Here is a 14,684-nt window from a genome sequence, read left to right on the forward strand (position 1 = left end):
TCTACTGGTTTATGAGAACTACTAACCCTATCCAGCCCTTTAAGACAGTTGTCATGAAGGAAAGGAAACAAGGAAAGGAACCATTGTAGGATTTTCTTAGCACATGGTTGTGGATTGGAAAGTGATCTCGTTTCAGAACTTTAGAGCAAACCTCCTACCAAAGTTATGTGATCAGGGCTTAACTTGGTTGCAAACGTATTCATTGTTAAATCACTGTTGTCTTTGAACTGTAATTTCCTCTTTGTTTTTTTCAATACCTCCAAAAATGGTACTTCACACAAACCTAGACTATTAAGTTGTTGATGGCAGAATTTGGCAACATAGTGACCCCTTCTGGAACGATCTATAAAGTGCAGTATTCTCTCAGTACAATGTATGATGTCTCCGTTCTGTCTGTCTGTCTGTCTGTCTGTTTGCAGATAAAGTATCATGAGGAATTTGAGAAGAGCAGAATTAGTAGTGATGCCCCACCCCCAGTGAATGCCAGTCAAGGTAAATACTCCACACACATGCATGCACATGCGACGTGCACACACTCATACGCGCATATACACACACACACACACACACACACACACACACACACACACACACACACGCACACACACACACACACACACACACACACACACACACACACACACACACACACACAATAAAAAGCATACTGTAACAGACCTGGCTGGGTTCAAATACTATTTTGGGTATGCCAGCTAACTTATAGACATTTGGAAGTAAGTATTTGGATATATAGAGAGGGAAAGAAAGAGAGAGGGAGGAGGTTAGGGAGGAAGTTGGGGAGGGAGGGGGAAGAGAAAATAACCCAAAAGCCCATTTTGACTTGAGTATTGCTTCCAACCATTTTTTTCCTCATATGGTCTACTATTCACGATTTTAGAAAAGTCAATTGATAAGCTAATAATGCTTCTCACTGCCATTCTCAGTACACAGTCCACTATCAGGCAGCCTGATGTCCTAATACTACAAATTGTTTTAAATGTCTATGTCTTCCTTGCATCTATAGTATTAGGTAGTATTAGGCCATACTTCCAAGTCATTACCAAAAATGTATTAATGAATTATTCTGAAATGTTGCATAAAGTTGGAAACTTTAAGATCGGCTTCCAGTTGACAGCAGCACCTGGTTTGGGCTGGGAAGAAACAGGCGAGCGCAATTAGTAATCAATCAATGGTGTCCTAATAGAGCAGTTGGAAATACAAGCACTGTGCATACGAACGAAATATTTAATTGGTGGTGTGATGCAACTTGACAGAAATTAAGAATTCAATAATTTCATCATTCACAAGTACAATATTTTGAAAATAAGAAATATGTATTATTTACAGTGTATTTGGAAAGTATTCAGACCACTTGACTTTTTCCACATTCTGTTACGTTACAGCCATATTCTAAAATTTATTAAATTTGAGTTTTTTTCCTCATCAATCTACACACAATACCCCATAATGACAAAGCAAAAAGCTGTTTTTTTTAGAAATGTTTGCACATTGGTTAAAAATTAAAAACGAAAATATCACATTTACATAAGTATTCAGAGTCTTTACTCAGTACTTTGAGTACCTATGACAGCAATTACAGCCTTGAGCCATCATGGGTATGATGCTACAAGCTTGGCACACCTGTATTTGGGGAGTTTCTCCCATTCTTCTCTGCAGATCCTCTCAAGCTCTGTCAGGTTGGATGGGGAGCGTCCCTGCACAGCTATTTTCAGGTCTCTCCAGAGATGTTCAATAGGGTTCAAGTCCGTGCTCTGGCTTGTCCACTCAAGGACACTCAGAGACTTGTCCCAAAGCCACTCCTGCATTGTCTTGGCTGTGTGCTTAGGGTCCTTGTCCTGTTGGAAGGTGAACCTTCACCCCAGTCTGAGGTGCTGAGCTCTCTGGAGCAGGTTTTCATCAAGGATCTCTCTGCACTTTGCTCCATTGATCTTTCCCTCAATCCTGACTAGTCTCCCAGCCCCTGCACTTAAAAACATTCCCACAGCATGCTGCCACCAAAATGCTTCACCGTAGGGATGGTGCCAGGTTTCCTCCAGACATGACGCTTGGAATTCAGGCCAAGGAGTTCAATCTTGGTTTCGTCAGGCCAGAGAATCTTGTTTCTTATGGTCCAAGAGTCCTTTAGGTGCCTTTTGGCAAACTCCAAGCGGGCTTTCATGTGCCTTTTTTTACTGAGGAGTGGCTTCAGTCTGGCCACTCTACCATAAAGGCTCCAATCAAGTTGTAGAAACACCTTCTTTGCCTGCTTTGAGGATAATACAGTGCCACCGACATGGCCAGCTACCAAGAACTGTGGGCTCTCCTTTTCCGTGGCCGACGTGAGTAAGATATAAAAACGTGTAAACCCTTGCAAGGCAGCCGGCCCAGACGTCATCCCTAGCCGCGTCTTCATAGCACGCGCAGACCAGCTGGCTGGTGTGTTTACGGACATATTCAATATCTCCCTATCACAGTCTGCTCTCCCCACATGCTTCAAAATGGCCACCATTTTTCCTGTACCCAAGAATGCAAAGGTAACTGAACTAAGTGATTATCGCCCCATAGCACTCACTTCTGTCATCATGAAGTGCTTTGAGAGACTAGTCAAGGATCATATCACCTCCACCTTACCTGTCACCCTAGACCCACTTCCAATTTTCATACCGCCCCAATAGGTCCACAGACGATGCAATCGACCACACTGTCCTATCCCATCTGGACAAGAGGAATACCCATGTAAGAATGCTGTTCATTGTCTATAGCTCAGCATTCAACACCATAGTACCCTTTAAGCTCCTCATTAAGCTTGAGGCCCTGGGTGAGGTCAGTATAGGTGCATCAAAGCTGGGACTGAGAGACTGAAAAACAGCTTTTATCTCAAGACTATCAGACTGTTAAACAGCCATTACTAACACAAGAGAGGCTGCTGCATTCATACAGACTTGAAATCATTGGCCACTGGTTACTTTAATAATGTTTACATGTCTTGCATTAATCATCTCATATGTATATACTGTATTTGCTTATGCTGCTCTGTCATTGCTCATCCATATATTTATACATATATATTCTTATTCCATTCCTTTACTAAGATGTGTGTGTATTAGGTAGTTGATGTGGAATTGTTAGATTGCTGCACCCTCTGAACTAGAAGTGTTTCGCTACAGTCGCAATAACATCTGCTAACCATGTGTTTGTGACCAATAAAATGTGATTTGATGATTTATCAAGGATGATCAATGGAAACAGGATGCACCTGAGCTCAATTTCGAGTCTCATAGCAAAGGGTCTGAATACTTACCGTTTTGTATTTTTTATAGATGGGGAAAAAAACTGTTTTTGCTTTTTCATTATGGGGTGTTGTGTGTAGATTGATGAGATGTATTATTTTTTAAATCCATTTTAGAATAAGGCTGTAACGTAACAAAATGTGGGAAAAGGGAAGAGGTCTGAATACTTTCCGAACGTGCTGTATAATATTCCATTCAAAATTTTGCTATGAAGCATTGCAATTCATTATGTTGAGTAAAACACAGAATATTTCAGAATTTGTGTCCCGGTGTCATCATTGTTTTTCTTAATATACCCAAAGCAGCCTATGTGCCAGAATGTCTCTGCTTCTGCTTTAGAAAGCTAATTGGTTGTTAATGCAACACTGTCAAATCAAGCCAATCTTGAAATCTTTCTTTCCGCTCTTGAGCCAGCCAATATTAAGCTGGCAAGAGGGACTACAATGACTACGTTTAGACAGGCAGCCCAATTCTGATCTTTGTTTCACTAATTGGTATTTTTTTGACCAATCAGGTCAGCTCAGAAAAATAACTGATGTGAAAAGATCTTATGTGATTGGTCAAAAGACCAATTAGTGGAAAGAATATCAGAATTGGGCTTTCTGTCTAAACGCAGCCTATGTAGCTAACATGGTTGAATGTAGAACCAGTCTACCCAAAGAGTAGGCTTTGAATACAGTACATCCAACACAACAATAAAAGTTTTACGTTTTAATAATTTTAACATTTTAAACAGCAACATTTTATTAATCAACATTAAAAGAAGATAAAATACAACAGTGTTATTTTCAATGTTTTCATCCTGTCAAGTTAAATGAACGGCTATTGATGATTGTACATCAATTGCAACAAAAAAAATAGTATTTACAACAAATGTTCTCGTTGCGAAATATCCAATTAAAGACTACCTGTAGTCATCTCCCATTCAAACCTGTGTGAGAAAACCCGAATGGTCATAGAAGAAGACAGTTTAAAGGTAGACTCTGCAACGGCCAAACACAGCATCTGCGCATGTGCACGGATTCGCCTCATGCTGTTCACAGCGTGGTAGCCAAGAATCTCAACTATAAAATACATTTGTTTAACACTTTTTTGGTTACTACATAATCCCATATGCATTATTTCATAGTTTTGAGGTATTGATTATTATTGTACCATGTAGAAAATAGTAAAAATAAAGAAAAAACCCTTGAATGAGTGGGTGTGTCCAAACTTTTGACAGGTACTGTATATTTTCTTTGAAATACACTGATAAATCCAAACAATTCAGATTCATATTTCTTCAATAGGTGGAGGACTGGCCACCCCACATAGCCTGGTTCCTCTCTAGGTTTCTTCCTAGGTTTTGGCCTTTCTAGGGACTTTTTCCTAGCCACCGTGCTTCTACACCAGCATTGTTTGCTGTTTGGGGTTTTAGGCTGGGTTTCTGTACAGCACTTTGAAATATCAGCTGATGTACGAAGGGCTATATAAATACATTTGATTTGATTGAGGTGAAAATAAGTGGTTTCTCTAATAGGGGTAAAGTTATAAACTGTCTTGGTCAGGGAGCCTTCGAGGACAGCGACACTGCGTTACATGATACATGGATCAATAGATTGCTTGATGAAGCCATCCAGGTTGGTGCCCTTGTACACCGGTGCTCGCTGGAGTCGTAGAACCCCCGTCTTTTGCCATTGGAGGCGACCTTGGCACATTTCTGCCTGTGTTTCTCCAGGCGGTCGGGATGAAAGCGCCAGCCGGAGATATCACACTCTTTCAGGTTGAAGTTGGCTGATTGCAGTTTTGAAACTGCAGTAAAGGTTTCAGTGACTGCAGTCGACTGTGGTATTTTGGGTGCAGTGATGGCGGAAATAACTGCAGTGTACTGAGGTTGAACTACAGTTATACTGCACTGTAACTGCAGTTACACTCCAAAATTACTGCAGTCTTTTTTCGTAAGGGATGGAGCACCTCACAGAAGAATGACATCGGTAGGCGGTAGGTAGGAAAGACTTTCAACTCATATCTACCAGTAAATGCTAACTAAGGCAACAGTGGGTATGCAAACCAGGTTTAAAAAAATGTTGGTCCAATTTGCGATGTGCAATTCAGTCATCATGCGCGGTTGGCATGAACATTTCTAAAGGCTTACCCCCCAAAAAAGTCCCAATTAAATGTTGACTGCATTGTAGTCCTATCTGATAGAATGATATAATGCTGATTTGTGTCAATGGGGAGGGCATTTGCTTTGGTCAATTGAATTTTAAAAGGGCAACTACACCCTCCATAAATGTATTTTTGATGATTTTTTCCCAGACCTCAAATGGTCTGCCGATGTGGTTAAGCATTGTTGCAGACTTACAGCATAACATTTTTTGAAAGTGTGATGTTGAAAGTGAAAATCTGAAAAATCGATGGGAAAACAGCCTTTCCTTCACACAGGACCCACTTCAACAGGCCCCCGCGACACCACTGCATAGGGTCGATGGAAAGACAGCAGTCCATTCACTAAGACATAATAAGCCAGTAGGTCCCAGTCCTAAGAATACAAAAACACAACCATTAGGTTAAGCATTTCCCAGTCGAAATGTTCAACTGTTACTTCCCAGTGGAAAACATTTTTTCAGGTTTAGCACACAAAGTAACCAGTGATCTAAAGTTGAAATGCAACAATGTGTCACACACATAAGTTATTTTCAAAGAGATGGCTACCAGCATGCAAACAGCAATAAAAAAAACACAGTTCCACTACCTCTTGTTGAAATGTATTCTTGAAAAGGGAGAAGCTAACAAATAAACAACAACATCCTCTTCAATAACACCTGCTGCAGCCGCTGCAAACTAGCCCACAATAAAAGCTAGCTAGCGAGACCTTGGGAAAACTAATGCCCGCTATTGCAGTGACCTGTTTCCATACATTTTTGTTAAAACGGTCCCACCCACTACAAGTCAATGTAATTGGTTGATTCCACTGTCACTCCAACATTTTGCCCTAATACAGTTGAATGGCAGATGCCTTCTATCAAGCTTCTGATCCTAGCTCTCGCCAGTCGCTGACTTAGCTAGCTAGATGTATCCCCTCAGAGTCCACCAAAGAAGAATCCTGAAGAGATTAAATCAGAACATGATTGAAAATAATAATATGAATAATTATTTGTATTATTTTACAAATCCTTAGATTTTCTCTTAAAGCGTAGAAGGCTCTCATTGTTCCCCACTGTTTTTGGGTTAGTACATTTTTTTAGACTGGCTCTATTTGAACTCTTGTTATGGGGACGATTTGACAAAATTACAATCATGGTCTTGAATTGGACTCGCATTTTTCAGGTCTCGGTCTTGACTCGGTCTTGTACCTCTCGTCCCCCTCCCGGTCTCAGTCTTGACTCGGTCTTGCCCCCCCTTTGGGTCTTGGCTTTGACTCTGACTCTTTTCGCTCCAGTCTTGGTCTTGAATCTGCTTTCTTTGTAGAGATACACTTCTCAGGTAAACAAATACACTATATATGCCACTATTTCATAAAAATAAAAATCACCACCCCCATTCCACCACTTTGACCGTAACTGATCCTACACCAGACAGACGGCCTGGGAGGACGGGACTCTTTTATTCAACACACTTTTTAACTCTTCTGCAGTAAAACCATGTACACCCAAGTACTGTACTTCTCTGCAGCTGCTACCACAACATCTATTTTCTGTGATTACAATGAATGAATGCTAAGAAGCCAACCTTACTGAAGCACAAATTCGTATCACTCTGTATTGGCCTAAGCCTACGTCTGACCTTTGACCCATCATCCTCTACTCTCTTCACTGCCTCAGCATACAAAACCTTCTGTTCTAGTCTGACCCTGGCAACCTCAACCTGTCTCTCTCGCACCAGGGTCTTGTGATCCCCAGCAACATGAGTACACACACAATTGACACACAGTTTTTTTCACCGATACTACACATTCCTTTATCCCATACCGTCCAGCACACTTCTCTCTCGGGAATCTCCCTCCTACACACTGCTGCAACATGACCAAAAGCTTGGCATCTGAAACACATTGTGGGTTCGGCACAAACAGGATAACTGGATAAACTTTCACAGGATTACTGACATATCCTAACATCACTTTATCAGGTAAAGACTGCTTCAAAACTCAAAATGACAGACAGTGTCTTCTCAGTTTCACCAAGCTCGCCTCCGGGTCTGCGTCGCACCAAATGGCGGGCATCACAGACATAGGGAATTTTCAATTTGCTCCACCTCAACACATAACGTCACCCGAATAATCACTCCTTTTAAAGGCGCCCGGCTCCCAATTGCAAGTCACAGCTCTTGGCCCTAGTCGCGTGATGTGAAGGGCCCGCTCCCACTGGACAGAAGAAACACAGAAAATTCTCACAAGTCTACTTTGAGCTACCTTAACCAATTTAACATTACCCAACTTATTATCTACCCCAGCCTCAGCCAAAACGCAGGGATCCACTTTTTCCAAAAATGTCACTCCCACTGGGCCCGAATCATCCTTTGCATGACCATCGGGGGGAGGCACGGACTCGGAGGTCTTCACCACACCTGCACCACAGGTCTCGTCAGGTTCAATTTCTGAGAAATCAGAGACGGCATAATACGGTTTGTACTTGGCGCCTTTTTTCCCCAACACACATCTTCCCACTGCACTCGGCTCTTCTCCTTCCTCCTCACTGTCCATAACCACGTCTATCCTTTCACCGAGCTCATTCCGTGCCGTCATCCGCTGTACTGCTTGCATAACACACACTCATGGCCTTTCTCCAAAACCCATCTTCTGTTCCTTAGCCCAATTTATTAGTCTGGCAACAGTATCTCTGGCCTCTCCATGCTCCCAAAACGTGCCACAGTTGTCAGCCAGGTCTCCTCCTCGTCATCCATCCAAAAGCTCCTAGCCTCTACCTGTTCTTCTCCTGAACCAGATTCAAAGTCAAATGGAGGAACCACGTGAACAGTTACCTCAATGTCATGTGATATCTGTCATTTTTAATACTATTCTTGGATTGGAGTCACATGACTTGGACTCGAGTCTGACTTTACCTGACCGTTTATTGCAACAATAACTACGTTTCCATCCACAATTTTAATGTGAGTAAAGTCATACCTTGTAAAAAATTATCACGACAGCTGTGATGAAAAGTGGTAGTTTCGGTACAATTTTATAAATGCCGAAAGATAATTTGTTCCTTCGACATAGTGGGATATTTTTTGTCTGTAAAATTTATTAGCGAGAAATGGTGGTGGAAATGCCTTTATGTGCAAATATTGATAAAACAACCATCATATATGAGTAGGCACATTTGCTATTGAACGCAACAGTTTTTGTGACAAAACTCGGTAGAGTTGAAAATGCGATGGAAACACATTGAATTTGAGATTTTTTACTCAGTACAGGAAAACTTTTTTTGCACTACGTCATCACACACAAATGTTTATCTGCAACAAGTCTATTGGGTAGAAACATACCACTGGTGAGAAAATGCATATTTTAGAATTTTAGAGTATTTGCATGATAATCTGTAGCCAATTGGATGGAAAGCTAGCTACTTAGACATTTCTGTTTCATTTTTGACAAGATATATTTTAATTTAGGCCTATCATTTATTACCCTCTGACTTGGTACAATGTTTATTGTGTACATGAACGTCCGCAAGACTCATGAGGTAGAATTTCTGTTTATTTAAAGCTGCAATATATAACTTTTTGGGTGACCTGACCAAATCCACATATAAATTATAGATATGTCATTCTCGTTGAAACCATGTCTAAGAAGAGATCTGTTCTAGTTTTTGCATCTTTTACCTCTCGGTTTTGTACACCAGCTTCAAACAGCTGAAACTACAATCTTTTTGGTTATGGAAAACATATTTCACAGTGGATTTTTTAGTTACGACACAGCCTTATTGTAAAAATGTATAAAATAAAAATATATCCTCATCAATCTACACACAATACTCAAACATTGGCAAAGTGAAAACAGGTTTTTAGAAAATTTTGCAAATGTAAAAAAATAAAAATAATACAGAAATACCTTATTTACATAAGTATTCAGACCCTTTGCTATGAGACTCGAAATTGAGCTCAGGTGCATCCTGTTTCCATTGATCATCCTTGAGATGTTTCTACAACTTGATTGGAGTCCACCTGTGGTAAATTCAATTGATTGGACATGGAAAGGCACACTCCTGTCTATATAAGGTCCCACAGTGCCTGTCAGAGCAAAAACCAAGCCATGATGTCGAAGGAATTGTCTGTAGAGCTCCGAGACAGGATTGTGTTGAGGCACAGATCTGGGGAAAGATACCAAAAAATGTCTGCATTTTTATTTAACCTTTATTTAGCTAGGCAAGTCCATTAAGAACAACTTCTTATTTTACAATGACGGCCTACCCCAGCCAAACCCTCCCTTAACCCGGACGATACTGGGCCAATTGTGCGCCGCCCTATGGGACTCCCGATCACGGCCGATTGTGATACAGACTGGGATCAACCAGGGTCTGTGGTGATGCCTCTAGCATTGAGATGCAGTGCCTTAGACTACTGCGCCACTCGGGAGCCCAGTATTGAAGGTCCCCAAGAACACAGTGGCCTCCACCTTTCTTAAATGGAAGAAGTTTTGAACCACCAAGACTCTTCCTAGAGTTGGCTACCCGGCCAAACTGAGCAATCAGGGGAGAAGGGCCTTGGTCAGGGAGGTGACCAAGAACCCGAAGGTCACTCTGACAGAGCTCCAGAGTTTCTCTTTGGAAAGGAAACAACCTTCCAGAAGGACAACCATCTCTGCAGCACTCTACCCATCAGGCCTTTATGGTAGAGTGGACAGACGGAAGACACTCTTCAGTAAAAGGCACATGACAGCCCGCTTGGAGTTGTCCGAAAGGCACCTGAAGGACTCTCGAACCATGAGAAACAAGATTCTCTGGTCTGATGAAACCAAGATTGAACTCTTTGGCCTGAATGCAAGCGTCACATCTGGAGGAAACCTGGCACCATCACTAATGTGAAGACTGGAGACTAGTCAGGATTGAGGGAAAGATGAATGGAGCAAAGTACAGAGAGATCCTTGATGAAGACCTGCTCCAGAGTGCTCAGGACCTCAGACTGGGCGAAGGTTCACCTTCCAACAGGACAACGACACTAAGCACACAGCCAAGACAATGCAGGAGTGGCTTTGGGACATGTCTCTGAGTGTCCTTGAGTGGCCGATCGAACATCTCTGGAGAGACCTGAAAATAGCTGTGCAGCAAACCCTCCCCATCCAACCTGACAGAGCTTGAGAGGATCTACAGAGAAGAATGTGAGAAACTCCCCAAATACAGGTGTGCCAAGCTTGTAGCGTCATACCCAAGAAGACAAGGCCGTGCTCGCTGCCAAAGGTGCTTCAACAAAATACAGAGTAAAGGGTCTGAAGAGTTCTGTAAATAAGGTATTTGATTTTTATTTTTATACATTTGCAAAAATCTAGATTGATGAGGGGAAAACATTATTTGATCCATTTTAGAATAAGGCTGTAACATAACAAAATGTGGAAAAAGGGAAGGGGTCTGAATACTTTCCGAAGGCACTTGTGGTTTCATTTGTTCATTTTTCCCGGGTTATTCCGGAGTTCTGTGTATCTTTGTCCTGTCTCGAGGCAGGTTTCTATTCACCCGGGTTTATTCTACAAAAGCAATGTCGCAAAAAAATATATTGTGACTCATGTAGTCTAATGGAAACGGCGGATATAGGAAAAATGTTCTAAAGATTGACAACATATTTATCCGTTCGGTGGATTTTCATTTAGTCAAACTTTATTGGGACAAATGATGCTGGAAATAAATGATAACTCGTGTATAATGTACCGTGTCTGTAAAATATATATAGTATGTATAATCTGGATGTAGAAGTCTAAGTTTTGCTCTCCATTAGTTTACTCCAATTAGGGGAGGGGTGGTAGGGTTATGGTAAATCATTTTTTTAAATAAAAAATATATGGGGGATTGGAAGTGATGCAGACAATTACAGTGATAGAACCCACAATCTATCTGCAATATTAAAAACCCCACCCCCCCAAAAAAAAATCCTGGTTAGCATAGCTAGCATACTGAAATTGGTGGTGGTAGTCAAAGTTGTTTTTAACTTCAATGCAATTGATTTGTGACGATGAAATTAACATTTGAGGTTGACATCCATACAAGCATTATAACAATAGCCTAAATGTAGGCACATTTTGCTGGGAGGAGGAGGAGGAGGAGTTTCACCCCATTGTCATGATCAGTGGTTTGAAGTTTGTATCCATCAATTTTTGACAAGCTTATCATAGTGAAAAATAAAATACTTTTGCATTTCCCGCTGTGCAAATAGGCTCGCGATAACTCCTGATAAAGTTGGGTAGATGATATTTAGAGCTTAAATAGCCAAATTAATTAGTCACATGAATCAGGACTAAGAAAGCCAATACAATGGCCTGTTTTACAATCGGTGGGCCTACCACATGGATGGGCATTCATAAAATTCCATTGTGGGCTGACATGGTAGGCTATACCCCAGTAAGCACGAGCCAACGTTATTTGGACATTTGTTTTTTTTCCTGCCCAGACGTCGTTTTTTAGTTTTTTTTTACAAATGGTAGGCTTGCCACATAGATTGGCATTAATACGATGCCATTTCAGGCAACACTGTAGTCAACACCTCAGTAAGCACTGACCGATGCCTTTTGGATTATTTTTTTTTGGTGCAGTTCCAGACTGCCCTTGATTTCGACATCCACGGACATTGGTTTTTGGTCCAGTCCAGACCAAATCTGAACCAATCATAAACGTCAATGTTTGGTTCAGATTTGGTATGGTCTGGACTAGGGCTGTGGCGGTCACAACATTTTGTCAGCCGGTGATTGTCAAGCAAGTAACTGTCGGTCTCACTATAATTGACCATTAATGAACACCACATTTAGCATCTCCTGGCTTCTCCACATACAGTTGAAGTCGGAAGTTTACATACACCTTACCCAAATACATTTAAACTCAGTTTTCTTTACAATTCCTGACATTTAGTCCCAGTTAGGATCACCAGTTTATTTTAAGAATGTGAAATGTCAGAATGATAGTAGAGAGAATTATTTATTTCCACTTTTATTTCTTTCATCACATTCCCAGTGGGTCATAAGTTTACATACACTCAATTAGTATTTGGTAGCATTGCCTTTAAATTGTTTAACTTGGGTCAAAAGTTTCGGGTAGCCTTCCACAAGCTTCCCACAATGAGTTGGGTGAATTTTCGCCTATTCCTCCTGACAGAGCATGTGTCAGGTTTGTAGGCCTTCTTGCCTATAAATATTTTCTTCAAACATTTGAGGGAGTCCCCTTATGCGGCTATTCTGTGTTGAGCGATTAACAAAGATAGGTATTTAACTGTTTTTTAAAATTTGTATATACGTATATTTAAAAATATATGAATTAGTATATTTGGGTTTAACCATAACATTTGTTGTAATATCTGTTTGTCTTTTCTGGTGGATTAAACAGAAATTGCAAACAGCTTTCTATGGGTTGTTTTAAATATAGCAATATTTTGGAGATTATTTAATTTTCAAATAACCGAAAGTGAGACGTTGTAATTTGAATATTGGGAAAGAGGCTATTTTTTAACACGGGGTGAGCCATTTTTACTAATCTGCTGGAGAACCAGTTCGGATTTAAGTGTAACTTTTGTATGAATGAGAGTTAGCATTTACTTCTTCTAAACCTGAAAACGTATAAATGTTGTGCTACGAAAACAGCCAAATATATCCAAATCGGACTAAAGTAACCACATTGTGGGCCTGTTACAATACATAAATCATGATGGATTTGAGGAATATCCAATTTGTTAGATCAGATTTGTTGACTGTGCGCCAATCTGCTCAATGGAATGGTCTGCGTTCCATTTACTCCTTCACCGCATCTATTGGTTTTTTAAAAATATAATAAAATCAAAAAATCAAAATACAGATCAACAATTTACATTCTTACATCAAAACATTACATCAAAACAGAACGCAGGTATTAATGAGAAGATACTGGAACAAACAAAAAATATATAAAAAATTAACTATTCTAGTGCAATTGTAATCACTCTGAAAAAATCTTAGAATTATGTAGGAAAATGCTATTCTTGTTATTGTTCACTAGGGCTAATGTTTTAATAAAATAGTTATATTCAATCAAAAAAAATTGTAATTCTATGATATCCAAATTTGTGGCTATTGATGATATCTGCGTTTTCTGTGAAAACGGTGAGAATTTGTCTCACTTGTTCTTTGAATGTAAATTTGTGTCCGAATTTTGGGAAAGCCTTGCAAAATGCTTATTTACCACTATGAACACTACCTATGTTTTTGACATGAAAGATATGTTACTATTGCAATGATAACAAGACCACTGAAATGATTGTGAATTGTTTTATTCTTGTTGCCAAATACTTCATACACAAACAAAAACACCCCATCTATTGTGGCTCACATTGTTGTGCTGTGGTGATGTCACAATAGCCCAGAACTGCCAAGAGTTGATTTCACTAGCTGATGTAATTATCAATTTGGTTTATATGATTAAAAGCTTGTGGTTTAATTATAATACACCATATTTTGGGTTATTTTAACAGTCTGCAAATTAACCCCTAAAAGTTTGTAAGATGTGTTATAACCTGTTACATGTCAAAGAAATCTCCTTGACTTCATCATTTTGAGGTTTATATGACACAAAAAGCTTGTTAATTAAAGTACACCATATATTAAAATCACTTTATGAGCAAATCACCCTCTCAAATTATGTAAAATATCGACGCAAAGAAAATCCCCTAAATCAACTGTTATTTTTGCCTCTCATCTAGATGCTGCTGTATACTATTGTGTATAATAGTTAGATCTTTTTATATTTTGCCAGTCAAACAATCTAATGGTTATCACTGTAATGTGTTTATCAATCGAAAGGTTATCATTGTAATTGCCATACATTGTTCCTCGAATCTCCTTAGAAGAATGTGGAGTGTGCAATGTCTGATCCTGTATTCTGTGTCTGCAGATCTGCAGCCGCAGCCGCAGCCAGCCATCCCTCAGACCTACAGCTCCCAGCCGGATCCTGTGTCTGTTCCCTCTGCTGCTGCTGTACCACCACCTAGTGGAGGGGTAAGGAATAACACAGAGCAGTACATCACTGTATGATGTCATACAGTATAGTCCACTGTTCTTTGTCTTCCTCTGTGTGCCCTGAGCAGCAATGGTAGGAGCGTTTTTATGATATTTTTTTTTGTAGTGGTGATATGATCTGCTTAACTCTGTAGTGTGTGTGTGCACATGTTTGTAGAGGTAATACCCACACAATTCTGTAGCCCTATGTTGATGAATGTGTGTGGTGTGCATGCATGGATAAACAGTAT

At 40.2% G+C, this 14,684-nt stretch overlaps 1 protein-coding gene across 1 annotated transcript in view; it reads left to right on the plus strand.

The window, feature by feature from the left end:
* Positions 1-14,684, plus strand: part of LOC110491720 (LIM and SH3 domain protein 1) — a 37,683-nt gene that overhangs the window by 21,125 nt on the left and 1,874 nt on the right. The window contains exons 5-6 of the mRNA XM_036946599.2: positions 420-492; positions 14,330-14,433. Of these exons, the coding sequence (XP_036802494.2) occupies positions 420-492; positions 14,330-14,433 (177 nt within the window). The remainder of the gene's footprint in view (positions 1-419; positions 493-14,329; positions 14,434-14,684) is intronic.

This window comes from Oncorhynchus mykiss, chromosome 16 (assembly GCF_057628025.1).
Source record: "Oncorhynchus mykiss isolate SJ-2025 chromosome 16, ASM5762802v1, whole genome shotgun sequence".
In the NCBI taxonomy this organism is placed as follows: Eukaryota; Metazoa; Chordata; class Actinopteri; order Salmoniformes; family Salmonidae; genus Oncorhynchus; species Oncorhynchus mykiss.